This window comes from Delphinapterus leucas, chromosome X (assembly GCF_059928025.1).
Source record: "Delphinapterus leucas isolate spDelLeu-1000000601 "Yukka" chromosome X, BTC_Dleu_Yukka2, whole genome shotgun sequence".
NCBI lineage: Eukaryota > Metazoa > Chordata > Mammalia > Artiodactyla > Monodontidae > Delphinapterus > Delphinapterus leucas.
In genome coordinates, this window is record NC_143150.1 from 6,692,989 (window position 1) to 6,713,449 (window position 20,461).

At 37.2% G+C, this 20,461-nt stretch overlaps 1 protein-coding gene across 10 annotated transcripts in view; it reads right to left on the minus strand.

Annotated features, from left to right (window-relative positions):
- Positions 1–20,461, minus strand: part of FMR1 (fragile X messenger ribonucleoprotein 1) — a 36,356-nt gene that overhangs the window by 3,250 nt on the left and 12,645 nt on the right. For 2 of the 10 annotated variants that reach the window (XM_022561107.2, XM_022561104.2), the window contains exons 4-16: positions 18,176–18,247; positions 17,754–17,902; positions 16,582–16,675; positions 16,379–16,495; positions 13,915–14,085; positions 13,739–13,817; positions 10,243–10,352; positions 9,415–9,549; positions 8,846–8,908; positions 6,229–6,315; positions 3,538–3,733; positions 1,814–1,921; positions 1,236–1,318 (exon numbers count right to left, since the gene is read on the minus strand). In XM_022561107.2, the coding sequence (XP_022416815.1) occupies positions 1,236–1,318; positions 1,814–1,921; positions 3,538–3,733; positions 6,229–6,315; positions 8,846–8,908; positions 9,415–9,549; positions 10,243–10,352; positions 13,739–13,817; positions 13,915–14,085; positions 16,379–16,495; positions 16,582–16,675; positions 17,754–17,902; positions 18,176–18,247 (1,464 nt within the window). Of the gene's footprint in view, positions 1–1,235; positions 1,319–1,813; positions 1,997–3,537; positions 3,734–6,228; positions 6,316–8,845; positions 8,909–9,414; positions 9,550–10,242; positions 10,353–13,738; positions 13,818–13,914; positions 14,086–16,378; positions 16,496–16,581; positions 16,676–17,753; positions 17,903–18,175; positions 18,248–20,461 lie in introns of all 10 variants that reach the window. The other 8 variants (XM_022561105.2, XM_022561100.2, XM_022561101.2 and 5 more) reach the window with 5 other exon arrangements.

The window sequence follows — 20,461 nt, forward strand, 5'->3', positions numbered from 1 at the left end:
ATATTGACAAATGGGCCTAAAACAATTACAAATATTGATCTGCTTCAAGTACAAATGTGACATATAATCCCAAAATGGTTTGCTGTAATTTCAAAGTGTGTTTAAGTGTTGGTCCTGGGTGACTGTTTTAGCTGTTGGGTTGTGAAGAGTGGAATTATAAAACTGGTACATAAATGCCTTACATCTCTGTAAGGCACATGTGTGTGCATTATTTCATCGATCTCTATCTACGTCTAAGGTCTTTTCTATGCTGGTCCTTAAGAACCAGCCAACGGTTAACACCTACTTACAACCACTATGAATTCTAAGAAATACTCCATCATGGAGTTTCTGCCCTTAAAAATCATCTCTCACTAATCTTGGGTATTGGTATTGGTATTCCAAACCAATCCATAGGCATGAAGGAACCCTAACTACTTGGATTAAGTCTTCAGAATTAAAGCAGAAGAGAACATGGGTTCTGGGAATCAGATACCAGTATTCAAATATCACTCTACCGTATGCCATCTATGTGATTCAATCTTTCTAAACATCAGTTTACTCACCTATAAAACAGAATAATAAAACTTTTTACACTTCAGGGGGCTGCTGAAAGATTAAGTAAGATAAAACACACACAGAGCACTCAGCAAAGGTGTCTGTCTGGACACGCTCAGGGGTAATTTCCAAATTACTTAACAATGGGTTCGGCACAGGTGATTACCACTTGAGATGGGGTTCTCAGAATAGAGGCTGGCTGTATATTAGCAGCTGACTGATTCAGCAAGTACCAGCTGAGTGTCATCAGCCCTGTGTACCATGATTATTACCCTTGAGCCAGACACCTTTTTTCCCTTACTTTCCACTCAAAGAGGACACTCTATCCAAGCAACTCAGGGGAGGAGGGACCCACAGGGCCGACGCAAGTCTCTCTTGGTTCATTCCTGGATGTTTCTTTTCTTGGGCAGTTGGTGGGGGGGTGGGGGGCCGGTTGGACCACCAATGTGGTATTGAAGTCACACTGAGGCTGCAAAGTCTTCAGAAATACTGAGATTGCATATTATCTCGAGAAATCTTCTTTGTATACTTGTCGCAAAGGACTAAGACTGCCCACAAATGTAGTGTTGAAAGGAAAATATTTCAACGTACCAAATTCACAACCTTTGAACATGCTTAAAAATCAAGTAAAATAAACTCATACATCTCAAAGTACTGTAACTCAAACAATTTAGATGGAAAGAGGCACACAGGTTTACCTGGAGGGATCCATCTGCGGCTCTTCCTTTAGCCTCTCTTGGATTACGTGGACGATTATCTGTTCGGGAGTGATCATCGTTTCCTATAGGGACGTTTTTAAAAGGTTCGATGGTCACTGATTCTGACATGCTTATTGGAAGTTCTTTGTTCCCACATCCTCAATTTATTTAGATCCACCACAGAATCTAACATAGGATCAACAACCTAGTGATTCCAGTTACACACTGGCTAATAACCTAGCATGCTACCAAGGAACAGAAAATATTTCTAAGGCACCACAATTCTGCAGCAGCTGTTACAGGTCAACCTGAGCTAATGATCAGACTGTGATGTTTAGAATACCAGAAGAGGTGAAACTAGTTATCAGTGTTATTCATATATTTATTCTATGTGAACCAGAGGGAAAGGAAGGCTGTCTAATATTGCCAATTGCATGAGCCTTTCCCATGGCGACCAGTACAAAACCAGAGAAATGGGGGTCTTGGTAATACATCACTGAATCAGCAAGGTTTTTCACAGAACTTCAGACAGCTGTTACAACTGACCTTCATTTCTTGACAAATGAAAACCTCTGTACCTTTGAAGCCACCTCCGCGTCCTCTTCCTCCCTGTCCTCTTCCTCCACCTCCACGCCGTCGCCCGTCTCCTCTGCGCAGGAAGTTCTCCCTCTCTTCCTCTGTTGGAGCTAATGACCAATCACTGAGTTCATCTCTGTGGTCAGATTCTGTTTCAGAAGCATTTGATGCTTCAGAATTAGTTCCTATCGAGAGTTAAAAGTTATATACCGTTGTCCGACTTAAAAAAAAAGTTAGGTTAACAGAAGCTTCCAGAGACGTTTCAGGGGTAATCCATTACTCTTCCCAATTTATAAGCCCACCAAAGAGTATTATCACCTTCCATTTTGTAAAACAAATTATCTTAAATTCAAAATGAAGGTTTCCACAATATTTGAGGTAATCTTTGTTTTAAACATTTTTGGTTCTCATTAAAAAAAATAAAAGACTTTATTAGCCATCTAAGTTCAAACCTGAGTATGCCACATCATTAAACAGCTGTGCTCCTTTAAACATCTGTGCTCTCTGGAGGAAAAGTTGTCTACAACAGTTAAATGCAATACCTTGATCAACAAAACCTCTATAAAGAGGGTTCCTTTTAACAAGGTTTGGCCCAGGCACAGAGGGGAATGCATACATTTTGGTCACCTCAGAGAGGGTGGCAAAGGTGGCCACCATGGCTACTATCTCAGGGAAGGGTCTCTTGTGTGATAAGGGATTGGACCTAGCTGAATGGGGATATGCTTGCCTGATGCTTGGTCCACAACCTTCCCTCCCACTCCCACTGGAATAATTGATCATTATAAAGGATTTATTGTAATAAACTTGTTATGCCTGAGGGCTGGGTTAATGACATAAGGGATGGGAGTGGGGAAAAGAGCTCCACGGTGACGGGGGACTTCAACAGCATAAAGAACAGACTGCTGGGAGAGGGATTAGGGGTTAGGTTCAAGGTTGGCCTTAGGAGTAGGTGTCTCTCTCCCCGACTCCAGAATATCAGCTCTACTACCTCTCTCTCTTCCTCTGTTGGAGCTAATGACCAATTATAGCTTCACCATTATAGCTTCATTCCTGTGGATCTTGAAGGCTTTTCCATCTTAAAGAGTTCCTTTTTGAAATGCAAATATTTGTGAGATGGATTATACCTTATACCATCATAAGCAAGTTACATAGTAGATACACAGTTGAGCAAGAAAGACAGTAGGCACTGGCAGTGGGACAGCGTTCAATGAAAGGTACTGGGAGAGAAGAAAGAAGCACTGAAAGAAGAGCTGAGAAGGCAAAGAGAAGCTTCGCCTACTTCTTGACTGTGCCTAGGGCTGACTTTGGCCATGCCACTCAAAATCACCTTACGAGCCACAGGATGCAGACCCCTGATTTACACAGTCCATCCAGCAAGTATGACCAGCACATGCCTGACAAAAAATGAGCCACAGTACACAAATGAAAAAAGTTTTGGCTATACAGTAATAAAATCAGGAAAGGCCTTAGGAAAGTCATCAACGTACAAGGGCTTAAGCAGATTTATCCCCAGTCAGAACGTGGACAGACTCACACCTGCCCTGTGAACTCTATGTGTTATTATCAGGTTTTTACTCTATGTCTCTTGCAACACAATTTGACGCACTGTGAATTGGAAACCATGTAGTGAGAAACTGTTATAATGGGGTTCTAATGAGTATTAGAGATTAGCAGCTATTAAGTCTAGGAACAGATAAAGTTACTGAGTAAAATGCTTAGTTTGTACCTGAAGTATATCCAGGACCGCGTCTGCCGTGCCCCCTATTTCTGTAAGGTCTACTACCTCGACCCATTCCTTGACCATCATCAGTCACATAGCCTTTTTCCTTATCTGTACGATTTGGTGGTGGTCTAGAACTAGCTCCAATCTGTCGCAATTGCTCATCAATTTGTAATCTCTCCAAACGCAACTGGTCTACTTCCTATTTAAAATATACAAGATAACAGTAAAAATAGTTTGACATTTTACTTAAAAATACCTTTCTCCTTTTCATCAGATAAAAAGTATACTGGAAATATTTCAATTTCAGTTCTAAATTTATAGTAAACACTGTTACACAGAATTATCAGGAAATTGAATGGTCTCCTTAAAAATAAATTTACTATAGATAACATATTATTGATGTCCAGAATTAGAGATATAACAAAAATACTGAGCATTAAAATTATACTGATAGAATTTAAAGTTATTTAATTTGGCACTATTATCCGATAGATCTGCTAAGGCACAAATATGCTAGTTTTTGGACCTCTTGATAATAGGATATTGAATAAAACAACTCTAAAACGTATGAATACAGATAAATGACATTTAAGGTTTAACCAGCTAACCTTAAAAATCACACATTGTAAATAATCTTAATTGAAATAGATTTGCCACTTAATATCTTAACAAAACAATGAGTCTGGGCCATCTTCTGCTTTCAAAGAACATATACTATGGCAGGTCTTTGGACGTGACTATACAATTAAGAAACAATTATCTTCGATGAACTGAAAATGTTTATATTCCTTATATAGGGGAACTATTTAATAGTTGACAAAAACAAGTTGGATATCTTATATCATGCCTTGAAAACCTCTTAAAGACTACAACTCTGCTAGAACAAGTATGACGAACAGTATAGTCAGTTGATCAAAATATACACCTGGGGTCCATTAACAGACCCTCACACACAATGCTTCCAATATGTTGGGTTCTGTCAAATCCAGATGAAGTCTCAATTCTAACCCTTCTTCCAATCTACCCATAAGCATCTATTTACTAGCTATAGGGAACTGGATCCACAACTAGAGTAGCACTGGGTGTCTCAGTCAAGCAGACGCCGTCATAGGGACCGTCCACATGAACAGTCACTGGGGAAGCCTCTGTAAAGCTAGGTTCCTAAAATCTTGGTTATGGCAGCCTCAGGAAAAGGGCAGGTAAGAAACTAGATGAGCTTCATCTGTGCTCTGAACCAGAATTTGTTTTACAGAGGACTTGAACAAAGAAGAGACTGCAGCTGAGTGAGTGGCTTACTCCAAAAGTACAGTTAGAGCTCATGGAATGGGTGTATCTTGCACAGAATGGTAGTCCAGGTTATCCCACTGGGGCAAAGCAGTCACCTTTTGGTGAGAGATGCCAAGCCCACTCGAGGGAAGATCTGGTGATGGAAACAATGGCAACAACAGGACAGCTGCTGATAACCAAAAAAGATACTCAACTGTGAAGAATAAATCAAAAGATCTAAGGAAGAACATTAGTCAAAAGAACAAGGGACTGATACAATGCAACCCTAACTCTCCAGGTCTTCAAAATTATTTAAGCTAAGAATATGAAGAAAAACACATACAACAGATTACACATAAAACACACTTTAAAACAAAAGTGAATAAGCAAATCAATGGGGTATCCTATCCATGCAAACCTTGCTGGATGAAACCTCCCCACTTGCAATTATTAACTGACCACCATAAGAATGATAAGAAGTGCCTATTTTTCTTCCTTGTTTACATATAACTATAAATTATTTAATTTTATTTCTTTAAGAAATCAGCAAAAAAATTCTTATTAAGATAGCATCATAAATAAAATAGAAACTTGGATTGCTTTAAAAATACTATTTAGTACCAGTTACAATATATTTTTGATACATATGGATACAAAGAAGAAATTATAAGTGACATGGGTGAAATTCTATTTTATCAAATTACAGAACATTTGGCCAAAAGAAATTTTAAAAAGCACCTAGTCTAGGGAGGTGATTTGCCTATAGACACAGAGCTAGTTCATGGCAGAAGAGAGACCACAAGCAAATCACTGGATTGCCAATCCAGTGCTCTTTCTGCTACGCCTTGCAGCCTCCTGGTTCCTGCTTTCCAGTTTGTAAGCTAGAGGAGGCATAACCGTACAAATAATAACTAAAATGTGCATTTATAAAACAACACAAATTGTTTCTATTTTGTAATAACAGAGTATAGAGAAAATTACAAAGGGTAAACATTTAAACAGAGGACTTCATGAAACTCTGGGATTTCCTTGATAAATGACATAAAAGGGACAACAAAGGCAAGTGTTACAGACACGAAATTTGTCCTGGAAAAAACTCACAAGGGCTAGAAAGGATCAATGGGATGAAATGTATTTTTGACAGGATTGTCTAAAGTGAGTATAAGGGTTTAACAGAAGAATAATGGGAAATAGGGGAGTTTCTTGAGAACTGGGATACTGGTCCTTAATTTTATAATGATGGAAAACTGACTTGTGTTTTCAGAAGGAATATAATAAGCTAAACGAAATGAACATTTTTTTCTATTATCTTTTACAGGTCTTTGATTATCATGTACAGGCTAGTGTGAAAATTGCTTTAAGACTTACTATGGAGTTTTTATATTTTAGTGCAAAAGGTTTCAACGTTAAAGTTCTTCCTGTCCTCACCTTTAAATAGTTCAGGTGATAATCCAGAAGAACAGTGGCATTAGCGATGCTGTCTTTTGTTCCCACAAAAACAAATGGTACCATACCCTGAAAAAGAAATGGCAACAATAATCCTATAAAATTAATGGTGAATTAATCTGAAAAATGCAAATAATGACTAAATCCCTAGCACAGGGTCTGACAAACAATAAGTACATGAAAGTTTGTTGAAAATATAAACCAATACTCAAAAACAAAAGTAGTTGGTATATTTTACCCACCTACTGTGTATAAGGACAGATCAGTATAGCAACCCTTAAATGCATCAGGTTACTATGATATAAACACTACTAATAAATGTTGGTAAACTCATAAATTATGTAACTCAAAATTATAAGCTTTAACATGAGAAGCATAAACAAAACGAATACTTTAAAATACTCTAATTCATTTACTACAGATTTTATCTAGATCAAATTCTTTAAAAAATAATTCAAAATTAGATACCAGGGTACAAAAGTAGAAACTAAATCAACTTTGCTAGCCGAGTCAACAGAGTACAAACAAAACACAAACAAGAAGAATAAGAAATTAAAATGCACTTAGTAATTATTCTGTGGGGGGGAAAAAAACTAGGCACATCCATAAGCATAAAATTTAGCATTTCAATATACTTCCATAATGCGCTCTGAACATAGTAAAGGACTGAATCATCAGGAAAGTTTGATCTATGGTACTACTTTATTATAAGGATAGATTTTAAAAAAGGAGTAGATTAAAAATGTATACTTCTAGCCCATCAGTACAAATGAGAAAAAAACTATTTCTTGTCAAAGTTATAGGGAAGCCTAGGCCAGTTGTGCAAACTAATAGCTGGCAATTATGACATTCAAAGTTAAGAATAATTCAATATTCGGCTACTGATGAAATTCACATGGTTACTGATATTCACAAGTGACTAAAGAAAAGCACACAGGAGCTTTGATGTAGATACATTAGAATTCTCTAGGTGAAGTTTCTAGGTGTGAGAAGCCAAGAAGCTTACAAGTATCACCCTTTTAAAAAGAGCATTCAGGGCTTCCCTGGTGGCCCAGTGGTTGAGAGTCTGCCTGCCGATGCGGGGGACGCGGGTTCGTGCCCCGGTCCGGGAGGGTCCCGCATGCCGCGGAGCGGCTGGGCCCGTGAGCCGTGGCTGCTGCGCCTGCGTGTCCAGAGCCTGTGTTCCGCGACGGGAGAGGTCGCGGCGGTGAGAGGCCCGCGTACCGCATAAAAAAAAAAAAAAAAGCATTCATTTGATAGGTGTGGGTACCGCTGGGCTGCTTTTGTTTGCTTGCGCTCAGTACACAGAGTCTTACATGCATGCGGGGTTGAAATAGGTTTTTTCTTTTTCCTTCCACATGAACATGGCTGTTGATAGGGTACAAAACTAAACAATTAGGAAATACTGCTTGCAGACTGACATCCATCTGGTAAGCAAGGCACTGCTTCCTAGTAACAACAACCACCTAATGAATCAGGTGCCATTGAAAACCCATGGGCTTCATATGGATTTTTTTTTGATTGAATAATATATGAACTATGGAAACAATCAGGTCTATGACTCAGATCTTTTTTTCTCAAAAACATTTCTGACGGTTGAGTTTTTTCCCCAACTTTGTTACAAAGCAGTTAACCATATTATTTTCCAAAATGCCCTATGATGAAATGCTACGCCCTTCCCCCTGGATCACATATGACCAAAATAAGCTTGAAAATCCTATGTCACAGATTTAGTTGATCAACTGTGGAGCAAATAATGAAAAAAAATTCTCTTTCAACATTTCCAAACTGTTGATGTACCCAAGTGCCCCTCTAATTTAAGCACATTACTAGTGGACCACAATGGTTAAATTACAACAAAGAAAGGCAAGAGCAGACACCAGGAAAAAGTGATTTTCTGTTCTGGGATGAGAACTGGCCTGCCCAGCAGAGAGGAATATCCAATCTACTTGCGGTTATATTTCTTTTTACAAAATGGCATTTTTGCTTTTAATCTCTTGTGAGTCATAATATTCTCCCCATAAACAGTTCTCACAGGCCAGGTTGAGGGCGGGTGTCTGCCCTCAAGGAACTAACAGTGTGACTAGATAACTAGTAAATATCTATGTAGTAAGTGCTACGATAGGGGCGAACACATCAGGAACATGAAAGGGGGAAAGGCTCTTGAGCCCGTCAGGGGGAGGGGACCTATGGAAAGTATACAAGGAAAGCTGCACAAGGAGTAAGGTCAAAGCAAGGTGGCAGGTTGGAGGAAAAAGAGTGCTCCAGGCAGAGGAAACATGTGCATACGTCTAGAAGCAACAGAGAGCAGAGTAGTGTTTCAAGAACTCTAGGTACTTCAGGTATGGCTCAAGCCTCTCTCAAGTACAAGGGAGAGGAGTGGTAAGAGATGATATTGGTCAGGGGACTGTGAAAGAAAGGCCCTTATTATAAGCAACAGGAAGGAATATGAGCTTTTTCCCAGGACAATGGGTCCACGAACCCACAGACACTCCTCCACATCCCCCAACTCTGACGATCATTTGTAGTCTTTCTTAACCAGGGGAATAAACATTAAAATATAAAATTAAAATGTATTTTTCAAGGAATGTTTTCCTACCTGCCAAGCCTTGAGTTCAGGTTTCTGGGATTCCCCTGCTACAATTGATGAAACCACTAACACCTAAAGCAGTATAAGGAATGCAAGTGATGTCATTAACTATAACAAACGATACACAGAAGCCTGAACGCAGGACTTTCACTGCAGGACTTCTAAATCCATTTCTAAACAATTAGGTTAGTTCAAATATTGAAAGTCAGTTTTAAAAATATGGTTTTAAGTAGTAACTTATGCATCTAACAGAGGGTACATTTTGAGCTACTACAACCTGTAAAATTTCAAGAGCTACAGCATGAAAAAATAAAAGTCCACCCTCAAAAGAAAAATGTGACCACTGAATGCAACCCTGTATTTTATGTTTACAGCATAAGATTTGTCACTGTGAATAAACTGAAAAGTAGTTATCACTTTGGTTTGTAATATCTCATAAGCTGGCAATCAGATTTGAAACAAATATAGCATGAGTAGCCTTATGAGCCTAACCACAGAAAATACCCAAAACACCAACTGTAACATTTGGGCTGAAGAAATTACTTTTAGTATAATTCAAAGTGACCATTATTTCTTACCCTCTGGACTTTTGTGCTGTTAGGCTGAGAAAAATGAGTGCTGTTTTCCTTTACATCTATATGCTTTTTTTCTTCTGAAGGAGTAGGTCCAACCCTTGAGTTACTGGAAGGTAGGGAATTTGGTGGCATAATTTCCTTGGTGAAAAACACAAAAGAGAAAAAAAAAGGACCAATTTCTAAGACTTTATTTAGCTCCATTATTGTATCAATGATCATATTTTTAAGAACAGAAGCTATTATAAACAGTCTTGGTAAAAAAACTTACAGAACGCAAACATTATGCAGTAAAAACGCACAAAGATTTAACTTCAGCTAAAAGAACCTTGACAAAAGACTATGGAATATATGAAAATTATGGCAATTTGAAAGGATTTTATTTTAAACAGTACCATTGTACAGAAGAGCACGCCCTTACCCCCCCCCCGCCCCAAATACTTTAAAAAATGTAAAGCACACAAAATAAGCAGACACACAAAGTAAAAAAGCCAAAGGATGAAAGCCAGAAGACCTAACTAGTGTCCCAATTTTGTCTCTGTCAGGAACATTAAGTAATATGTGAAGAGTGCTTCAGACTTTTTTTTTACATTTGTGATTACTCATGTTGAAGATCAAGAAATAAGGCTTAAAGGGGTTAAAGTTACTAATCCACAATCACAGCATTAGAGAATAAACAGAGGCCGTTATCTACAACTGCAATTAACTGGAATGCCTGATAGACTTTTTACATTCACATTATGTGCATATCGGAGGCCTCTAAGTTACTATGTCAAATAAGACAATAAAAGACTTTTATTAGAGAAACCAGAAACATACGCACTAGAAACATACCTCTTCTTGTGGAGCATTTTTCTCATTTTCAGCTTCAATTCTCACCCTCACAACTCCTGACTTGTCCACAATCTCCTGAATCAGTTTTCCATTTTTTCCTATTACTTTGCCTAAGGTAAGAAATGAATAATTCATGTTTGGTTTTAAAAACACATACCTCAAACCAGTAAGCACACCCCACCATAAACGATCACATTTTATATATACGTATAAAATTTCATATAATTTCAGTTCTTTCTTTCTTTCTTCCTCCGTATCTGTCTGTCTGTCTATCTATCTCAAAACCAAAACAGAGACTCTTTTCAAAAAGACAGAGTCAAACTGGCTTTCCATTTTATGAGGTCATCATTGTTCAAACTCCTCTGGTCAGGTATTAGAGTTGATTAATACTTGTGAACTGATAATACTTGTGAACTGATACGGGCAATTTTGAATTTTTAAGGCAGTTCAAAGATAGGCTCTTATTTGGCATAAACGGGCATATTTTAAATGTTCAGGTATAGTGGCGTGTATCATTCTTTCTGCAAAGTTCTATAAAAGGAATTAAGGAAAAGGACAGATAGTAGAAAATACATTCGCTTCGTTCTTTGACAATTTCAATTCTATCTGTACCTGATTTAAATCTGCTTCTTTGCCCATGGCAAATATTTTTAGAATTTTATATGGCATATGTATAAAAGGTACTCTAAGTTTAAAAGTGGCTTAGGCAGCTATAAGTACATCTAAAAGTACACATTCTTCAGGCCAATGTGTCAGTGGACTACTACTCTTGTGCATTACTCACAAATTATATTAGTATGTTAGAAGGTAAAGGGATTAGTCAGAGTAAAAGATTAAGAAATCACACTTTTAACTTAAAACCACAATGGAAAAGCTTAAAACCAATTCAAGATTAAGTTTTATCAGTATCATCTGTTAAAACTCCAAAGACTTCAAATACCAGTAATGAATCGGCACTCGATTCTCTCTCATTTTATAAAATTTAATCATATACTTAACTGGGAAATGACTGCTTTCACAGCCATCATCACGCATTAGTGTAAAGCAAGACATTACAAATATTAAGAACAACTGATTCTAGAAATCTACATGTGAATTACATCTGATTCCAAGGGCTCTCCCAAGGTTCTTAAAGCACCCAGCACTGGCCACGCCCATCATGTGCTTGCCCCACCATTTCACCTGAGGTAGGGATGGGGAAAAAACTGGAATCGAAAATTTGCTGAGCCAATCCTAAATAAGAATGCAGGGAAAGCCCTGTCAAAGCACAACCTTGTGGTTCTTCTAATCAGCATAGCCTTGGCACTCTTGCTGTGTGTGCCAGCCTCACTCACCCCCATAACCTCTTTTGACTGGTCATAACCTGCATGACTGGTCAGTGGTCAGGGAAAAGAACTGACACCACTAAATCAGGACTCCTGAGTTAGGTCTTTCTGTCAATTATTTCAGCTCTTCTTCCCTTCAAATGAAAAGGGGTGGAGGGAGGAGAGAGTCTTCCCATGGTTTTTTTCTTTATGTCTATAACACTTATTAGACCAATTCACTGTCAAAGTGGGTGAAAAACAAGCAAATTTTTAGAAAAGAAAGATAAATCAGTGTACGTACCAAAGAGAGTTTGTGGGAAATAAGAGAGATCATAAGTCATATTGTGGGACTTGAAAACTCATACAATACTTATTAGACATCTCCCTATAGATCTGCCTTGCCAAATTTTATACAAAAACGCTTTCTGAAAACTCCCAACATTCCCAGTGCTGGAAGAGACAGCCTCTAAAACAGAACTGTCTTATTTTTCTAGGTAGGAACAAAATGAAAATCAGGCTTTCTGGTGAAAGGTCACTGCTGGGATCCTCTTCTGTTTAGGTAAGACCACAGGTAGAATCTACTTTTAATAGCAAATAATCCAATTCTACATTACATAGTTATTTCCAATTCCCAACTGACAGCTTACTATAATTCTGCTCTACCGAACTGGAATTGTTTTGAATAGGGGAAGGAAAGAGAACTACATTTACAGAGTCCCCTACTATATCCAGAGCTTATGTAATTATATCTTTATCTATAACTATCTATCTATATCTTCCTATTTAATTATCACAATCCTATACGGTAGACACTATGATCACATTTGTTTTAGAGGTGAGGAAAGTAGACTCAAGGAGGCTAAGTCAGTTGCCTAAGGCCAAATAGCAACCAAAAAGTGAAGTAGAGCTGAAATCTGGATCCAGCACCTACACCCAAGACCTTTCCCTATCATCAAGCCATCTCCAAAATGAACTTTTGTGAATCTGACACATAAGTTTTTATTCAGTAATTTTTGAAAAAACTGTCTAATGGTTATATTTTCTAAGAATTTCTAAATTTAAAATAACTTTTCTAACTATAAAATGTATGCAATTGCTTGACAAACTGTAAATAAGAGGAAAATAAATATCATTCACAACCCCACTTATCCTGAGGTAACCAGGATGGTGCTAATCACACATTTCCCATACACACAACTGGTGTGCAAGTTACCTCAATAACATTACATAGTCATGCTCTTCAGTTGTCTGTAGTATATAGTTGAGAAAATAATTCTGCATTATTTCACTAGTATTTTATACTTCATCTTCAAACTAATTGTCTTTGGGAGAAAAATACTATTCCAAGTGTTTTTTAATGGCATAGGAAGACGTTTATAATTCTATGCTGACAAAAAGAGCAGGCTAAGTAGAACTGAAAGTACGTGAAAAAAATGCATAGAAAGTCCTTATCTTCTCCTTTAAACATTTCAAAGGGCATGCATTACTTTTTATAATCAGTCATGATATCAAGTTAAAAATTTTTTAAATGTATAGGCAGTGTGTCCCAATTTTATTTATAAATTTAAAACATATGCAGTATTCTTGATAAAACTGCACTTTGTTGATATGTTCTACTAAAGATAAAGAGTTCCCATGTATTTCCTGGTACTCGTGATTGGTGATGATCATGAAATAACTCAAGTCAAAATGAAGAATTACTGTTGACGTTGCAGAAAGCCCTAGAGACATTCGGAATTACTTCTAGCTTTGGAACTTATTAGATTTAAGTAACCTATATTCAGATCTTCAACTCTGAGATAATGAAGAGTGCTATCATTTTATAGCCCCATTAGAGAGATCAAATACCAGTCTATTCCAAATTATAAAAAGCCCCCAAATGTCATTAATTTTGAAAAAAACATATTTAAGATATAAATACATATAGTGAAGAGGCTGTGCAAAATTTATCCTTCCAGGAACCAGTAGGTTTGAACTAGCAAAGCAGTATCTTTTGCACACCTTCTGAAAATGTAATCTCTGACTGTATTTACAAAATATTTTTTGTACACTGTAGCAATAGACTATTTCAAAGACTAAGCTTCAGCTAAATGACTCCCCAAGTGAGTGAAAATGGAATTCTATCGGTATAAATAAACTGTTTGCCTAACTTTTGCTTTTGTAGTGTGTGTCAAAAGCAATCGCCGACTCACCTACTAAGTTCCTTGGAACTTGTATGACATCTTCAGCAAATTCCAGAAAGCTTCGAGCCTTTTTCACTGCATCCTGATCCTAATAAAAATGGGGAAAAGATTTAAATCAACAAAAGATGAGAAAGCTAAAATACTATTTTTTATTTTAGAAAAACACTATTTAGTAAAATATTTACCTCCCCATAAATATGAAATGTGCAGGTATCTTCATCTAGATCGATAGCTGTGACCCCAGGTACCTTTCTAGCTTGCTGAATATTAGCACCATGAGTACCAATAGCTAGACCCATCAGATCTTCTCGTACGATAAACTGTTCGTGAAACCTTGAGGCAAGTTGCCTTGAACTCTGAAGAGAAACACACATCTGATTAGTATGATTTATCGACTATTAAGACAACTGTATTTAGGTCAGCCATGTAAATTATCTTGACCCTGTATATCAGGGACCTATAAATCAGTTTCACTTGGAAACTAACAGGTTTAAGAAAATATTTCGCACAGCGTAAGTACTTTTTAGGTCACTAAAGGTCTATGCCATTTGATATATTTTTGTTAACAGGAAAGGGCTTGTTGACAATTTTCCAAGGTAACTTTTGCAAACCTATTTGCAAGGCTGCCTTAGTTAACCAATGACATCAATGTAATACTTAAGAAGCAGATCAACTGTTCCCAAATAAAAACCAGCTCACTGGGTCTGACAGACTCAATATTAATTAAGTAAAAAAAAAAAATTTAAATACCATCTTTACAGAAAATTGTATTCATTTCATTTTTTTAATTCATTTTCATTGGAGTATGGTTGCTTTACAATGTTGTTTCATTTCATTTTATTAAAGGATATTGGTGTGTGTGTGTGTGCATACATTTTTTTTCTAGAAACAGTGCCATTTACATAACTTATCACTAGATACTGTGGGCCTAGATAGTCCTCTGATGAACTGATGACATTAGAAGGACACCCTCCCACCCCTACCCCCAACCTGAGTAAAGGAATCATAAAAATTTTGGTATAGTAATTAAATTGAATGATCACAGAGTATCAAAGATTTACAGCTTATCTTACATATGTGCCTGCAACCTAAAATGAGATCAGAGTCTGTAAGACCTTGTGATCTGGATCCACAAGTAAGATGCATTATTTCAAATATTCAGTGATGACTGAACTAGGTTATACTGACACCTCAAACTTGTGGATAATCACTCTCTTTAGATAGTATTATCAAAATTTAATGTTTAGTTCTAGCATGCCATTAATGAAAACCAAACATATTAGTGGCTCATGTTGAAAAATGGAAATTTCGTATCTGAATATGTGGATCTCTTTAATATTAGTAGTGAGAAAAGACAGGCATGCACGCTAGTTTCTCATTATTCAACATACCTGATAATTTGAATGAATGAGTGTAACTACTATAAACAATTTAAAAAGTATAAAATCCTTTTTTGTAGATTAGAGCAACAAAATGTATCAAATATTCCTAGGACTTTTCAAGAGGTCATGTTTTTTGAGTCCTGGTTCATTCACCTGGTTCATTCTTTTCAATTGATAATTCACTGATAAATGATAAGCCAAAGGTTTGATAACAGACCATTTAAGAAGAATTAGATGTTTAAGAAGAGGTAAATGAGTATATTTCCACAATACTCACAATGAAAGTAAGGAGGCTGTTCTGGCCTAAAAGCTATGAGAGAATCACTAAAGAAACCACAAACTTGTGAACACAGGGACATCAAGAAAGAATGAGAGTAAAAACCAATTAAATAGACCTCCATATGGCCGTAAGGAAAACAAAGTAGCAAAAGGAGATATGAATGTCTCCTCTCCTGCTGAGAGTTCAGCGATCACATATTAAATTGGAAGGTGGCACGTTTCACAGGGTTTTACAAGAATACAGCCTTTAGTAGTAGTCACCTTCTCTCTTAAAATGCAGTTTGGAACTCCTTTTTTTCTTTACTATTTCAACTGCATGGTGTTTTCCCTCTAACGAAATGAATAATGATGAGGAACTCTGGAATCTGACAATAATATACTTCAGTTGGCACATTAAACTAAGATCCATTTAGTTTCTATGGTAATGGATGGAAGTACTAAATAGTTATCAATGAAAATAAATGTATGGTGATGGAAATTATTGGAGGATTAATAAAAGTAGATAAAATGCACCTTAAGAGACGAAATAGTAAGTTAGGGAAATAGCCTCTGGCAGGAATCTGAAGACAGGAGTTTTAAAGAGTGACAACCAATTAGAATGAAGAAGTTCTATACCCTTTTAAACAGAGATAAACATACATAATGAAAGGAATATGATTAGATATTTAAATACTCTCTAGTACTTTAATGATAACATGTTATATGGAAGAAGCATTGCTTCATTTTATTAGCAGCTTTGATGAACTTCTAGTAAAAAGTGAGTTGGCCAGAAGTTCCTTAGCATACATAAACTGCTGCTTAATTCTGAAACCTCAGGCATAAAAATTTTAGTACGATTATGCACTGTACAATTTCATTTTTCAAAATATAGAATATAAGGAATTGCTAAGAAACAATAAATAAAGGACAAGCTGCCCATATTCAAGTTTTGTAAACACACAGTTATTTCTAGATAATCTTACAACCATCCCTAGGCAAAGCCACACACCTCTAGCTGCTTACTGGCTTCCTCATTTCTCAGTATCAGAGACAGCTTAGTGCGCAGACTCCGAAAGTGCATGTCAATCAGCATGTGTGCACGCTTTGAGGTGACTTCATTGATAGACTAAAGGATATAAATCAACATCATTATTATCAAAGCAAATGCCCTAAATGAAATACATCAAAAATAGACAACTCAAACACACTCACCAAAATGACAAGCTGATAGTTTTCTGCATCATAAGTTACAGAAAAGGCACCAACTGCCTTTTTAAAGTCCTTATGTGCCGATTCTTTGGCACACCTAGAAATAAAAACAATATCCACTGTGAAGTTCAGATGACTGATTACCAACTACTGGTACAAATATATACAGAGCCATTTGCACTTAGTAGAACTGTAGATTCATCTTAAACTTGATTTATGCAAAATATGCTGTATCCATTTAACAGTTTAGTTCCTTTGCTGTACATTTCTGATATACTCAGGCCAATCAAGCATATGAGATTACAGAGAAAGGAAAAAACCAGTTATGTTCTTAGGGGATTACTGGTGGTCTTAGATGACCAGAGGTGGCATCTTTAGGGGAACCACTCTCCCCTGCAGGCTTCCTGGTTTCAGTTACATATGGTAGGTCACTAATTTTCTTGAGTCAACTGTTGAACACTCTTGGGGATAGCTACAGGATACCCAATTTTGTTTTGCTGTTTCTTTTCTAAAGAAAAAGTACTGACCAATTTAAGGGAGAGAAGGAAATGATTAAGAATCAGAAGGCACAAACATACATATGCAATCTCTATAATCAAGAAGCAGGATTTCTGTGTATTGTGAAATACAAGTTACTGTTTATCTAAGGTGTGACATGTCCAAATCAAACTTAATATACGCCCTTGATGAAATCTTTAAAAAGGAATTTCTTCTCTAAAAGGTCTTTAAGCATTACTTCAGACCAAGGATTATAAGAGAGATGACCTTTTGAAGCTTCTTTAAGCTCTACTTGTTACATATTTATCTGAAAATACTAGCTAAAAGGGAAAAAACCTGGACAAATCTCCATTGCCTAGAAACTGATTTGTGACTTAGGACAGAATATCTGTACTAACCAGTTTCAAAATCTTAAAATTCTATGAACAATGTGTATTTTAGAAAACAAATGTACATTAGCCATGTATGTAACCAAGTAAGTTTAAACAAGTGGAATGTTGGCTTGATTATATAACTGGAAAAAGCTAAACATGTTTTTTTTCACTACTTTTGCAAACCATTTTTGCCAAAGTTCACTGAATTTAAAAATTGATTTCTATTATTTGAAAACTTATATTCTTTTAAATTAATTGCATAGCACCTCTAAGTTCTCAGCCTTTTCTTGCATACCAACTTACATTTGTCGTAAGTCTTCTGGCACGTCCAGTTTGATTTTATGGAAAGTATCTTTTGTGGCAGGTTTGTTGGGATTAACTGATCGTAAACGTTCAATTGTGACAATTTCATTGTATGTAGCATCACATGCTGCATATTCTATCACATAAAACTGTGAGAAATAAATGAAAGTCATTCCTGGTCACAGTGTTTAAAGTAAGAACAAGAAGCTATACCTATTCAGTTGTTTTTCAATTCTCTAGAGGAAAAAAAACTATTTGATCAACTAACAAACACACGAAATATACTGAACATGTAAACATTTAAATAAAATGTTCAAGTTAGATATTACTTTAAAACAGAAATCCAGACTGAAATGTAGTATACCTGGCTTTAGAAAAGGGAAATCGCATAAGAAAAAAAATTTAAATAGGCATTTTCCTACCTCACCCTTTATCATCCTCACTTTAGCTAACCACCAACAGCAAGGCTCTTTTTCATTTGCTCTGGAATAAACCTACACAAAAATTACAACATAGAATATTTCATGATTAACATCATTCAGAAATCTATAAATTATCAGACATCAAGGAAAATTTCTTAAAATGACCTTAGGTGTCTTTCAAGCCCGTAAGCTGTAGACTTTAAGCCAGATTGCACCCCTACTTCTAGACATAGACACACACTCAGAAACTACCTGATTACCTGGGAGAGTCCTGTAAAAAGTGCTTTCCTATTTCTCTATGCTGCCTCAGTAATAATCAGTAATCTGAATATGAATGCTCAAGAAAAGATGACCATTCATAAACCTGGGCATACTTTCCTTGGGTACTTTGAGAGCTATGAAAATGTATCTAAAAAATGTAAAGACAGATTTGTTTTTGTTTTACTCTAATAAGCAAATAACAAATTGGAAGTTACTGACCCTGGCCTACTTCCTGGCTGCATGGTCACTGAATGGGTAAGGCCGCTGACTACTCAGCTCACTAAGGATACCACCTGGCATTCACGTATCCTGGGAACTAAACGGACAGATCCTCGGTCACTCTCTGGTCTCCTGTCCCCTCTCCACTAAAATGGACAACTCCACGCTGGCAATCCTCTGGATACCACGTTCCTGCTCTCACACACTGTGGATCAGTTCTTCTAAACTGATCTCTCTGGCGACCACTTCACAGTTCACTTATGATGTGCAGCACGGAACCTTTTGTGAAGACACTAGCAAATCAAGGTTAATAGGAAAAGAGACACATGGAGAGAGACAGAAATACTCAGAAGCAGAAAGACAACACAGGGAGGACGAGGAGGATGGGGAGGAGAGGAAAGGAGAGAAGACCGGCAACTCAAGGCTCCGACTCTCATCTCCCTTTTACTACTGAAGTTAATAGTTACACAACACAAAGATGAAATACAACTGAACTCAACCTCCTTTCCCTCTTGCCCCCAACACTTCCTCTCACCTCTGCTCTAGCCAGAGAAATAACCTCAGTTATTTGTTAATTGTTATGTAACACAATGAGGTCATCCTGGCAACTGTGGTTCATTGGTTCCCATCTGTTGTGTGACTAAGTTGGGAAAAAAGTCCCCTCTATTCATCACTATTATGAGCGTTTGTGGTACAGACAGACCAAAAGACCTAAGTTAATGGTTATACAATACAGTGACTCAGTACAACTTGATTTAACCTACATTTCTCTCTTGAGACCATCAATTCCTTTCAGCTCTGCGCTAGCTAGAGCGACAACCTCAGTTAGTGAGGTCACTGTAGCAACAGCATCTCACTGGTTACCACCTGTCATGTGACTCAGTTGAGAGGGGAAAAAAAGAAAAAACAGTCCCCTTTATCCATCCAAACACTATTATGAGGCCTTCTGATATAGACAGACCAAAAGTCCTGGTCCTTGACTTCAGGAAGCGCGTAGTCTCCTGGGGAAGTGAACAGCTAAAGGTCCTCAAGTACAGACACTGTTTGTGCTCCCTACTGGGATCCGTCACAAAACCAAGCCCAGTTCCTTTCACCTAGTAAGTACTGAGTATATTTTTGGTAAATAAATAGCACTTTATTCTATTTCCACTATAAAGCTGTAGAGAAAAGAACACAGGCCTGGACATCCAGAGACCTTCTCTCAGCACTCTCTAAAATAGCACTCCTGCCCCTACATCACCTTTCATCCTCTTTTTCTCTTCCTAGGACTTACAACTGCCATAATATTAGCTATCCTCACTAGAATGTGACCTTGTCAAGGCTGGGGCCTCTTCTGTTTCACTGACCATCTGTACCTAGCACAGAAAATAAGAATTCAAGGACCTAGTACACCTTACCTGACCTGTACAAATGGATTCTTAGCTGCTTCCATCATACCACAAATGCTCATGAAATTCAACTGTTAACAAGGCATCGTGGAGAAGAGAAGAAGCTTAAAATGGAGTACACGAACAGGGAGGAAGAAAAGGATACTATATAGACCAACTACAACATAAAGCAGACCCCAAGTGCCTTAAGTGTCACAACAGTCTTCAGCGGCTAGAGAAATCACAAATATAATGTTTTTGTCAATGTGCTACATCTCCATAGCACTTTTTGGTCAGACATCAATGGCACATAAGCAGTTGGTTCATAGCATCTCCTGTGAAAAGATGTTTTACCTGTATGTGTATAGACTAAAACTCGCAGATGAGTTTTTACAAATATCCCAGGAAGATTTTCTGCTACTTAAAGCAAGCCTAGGAT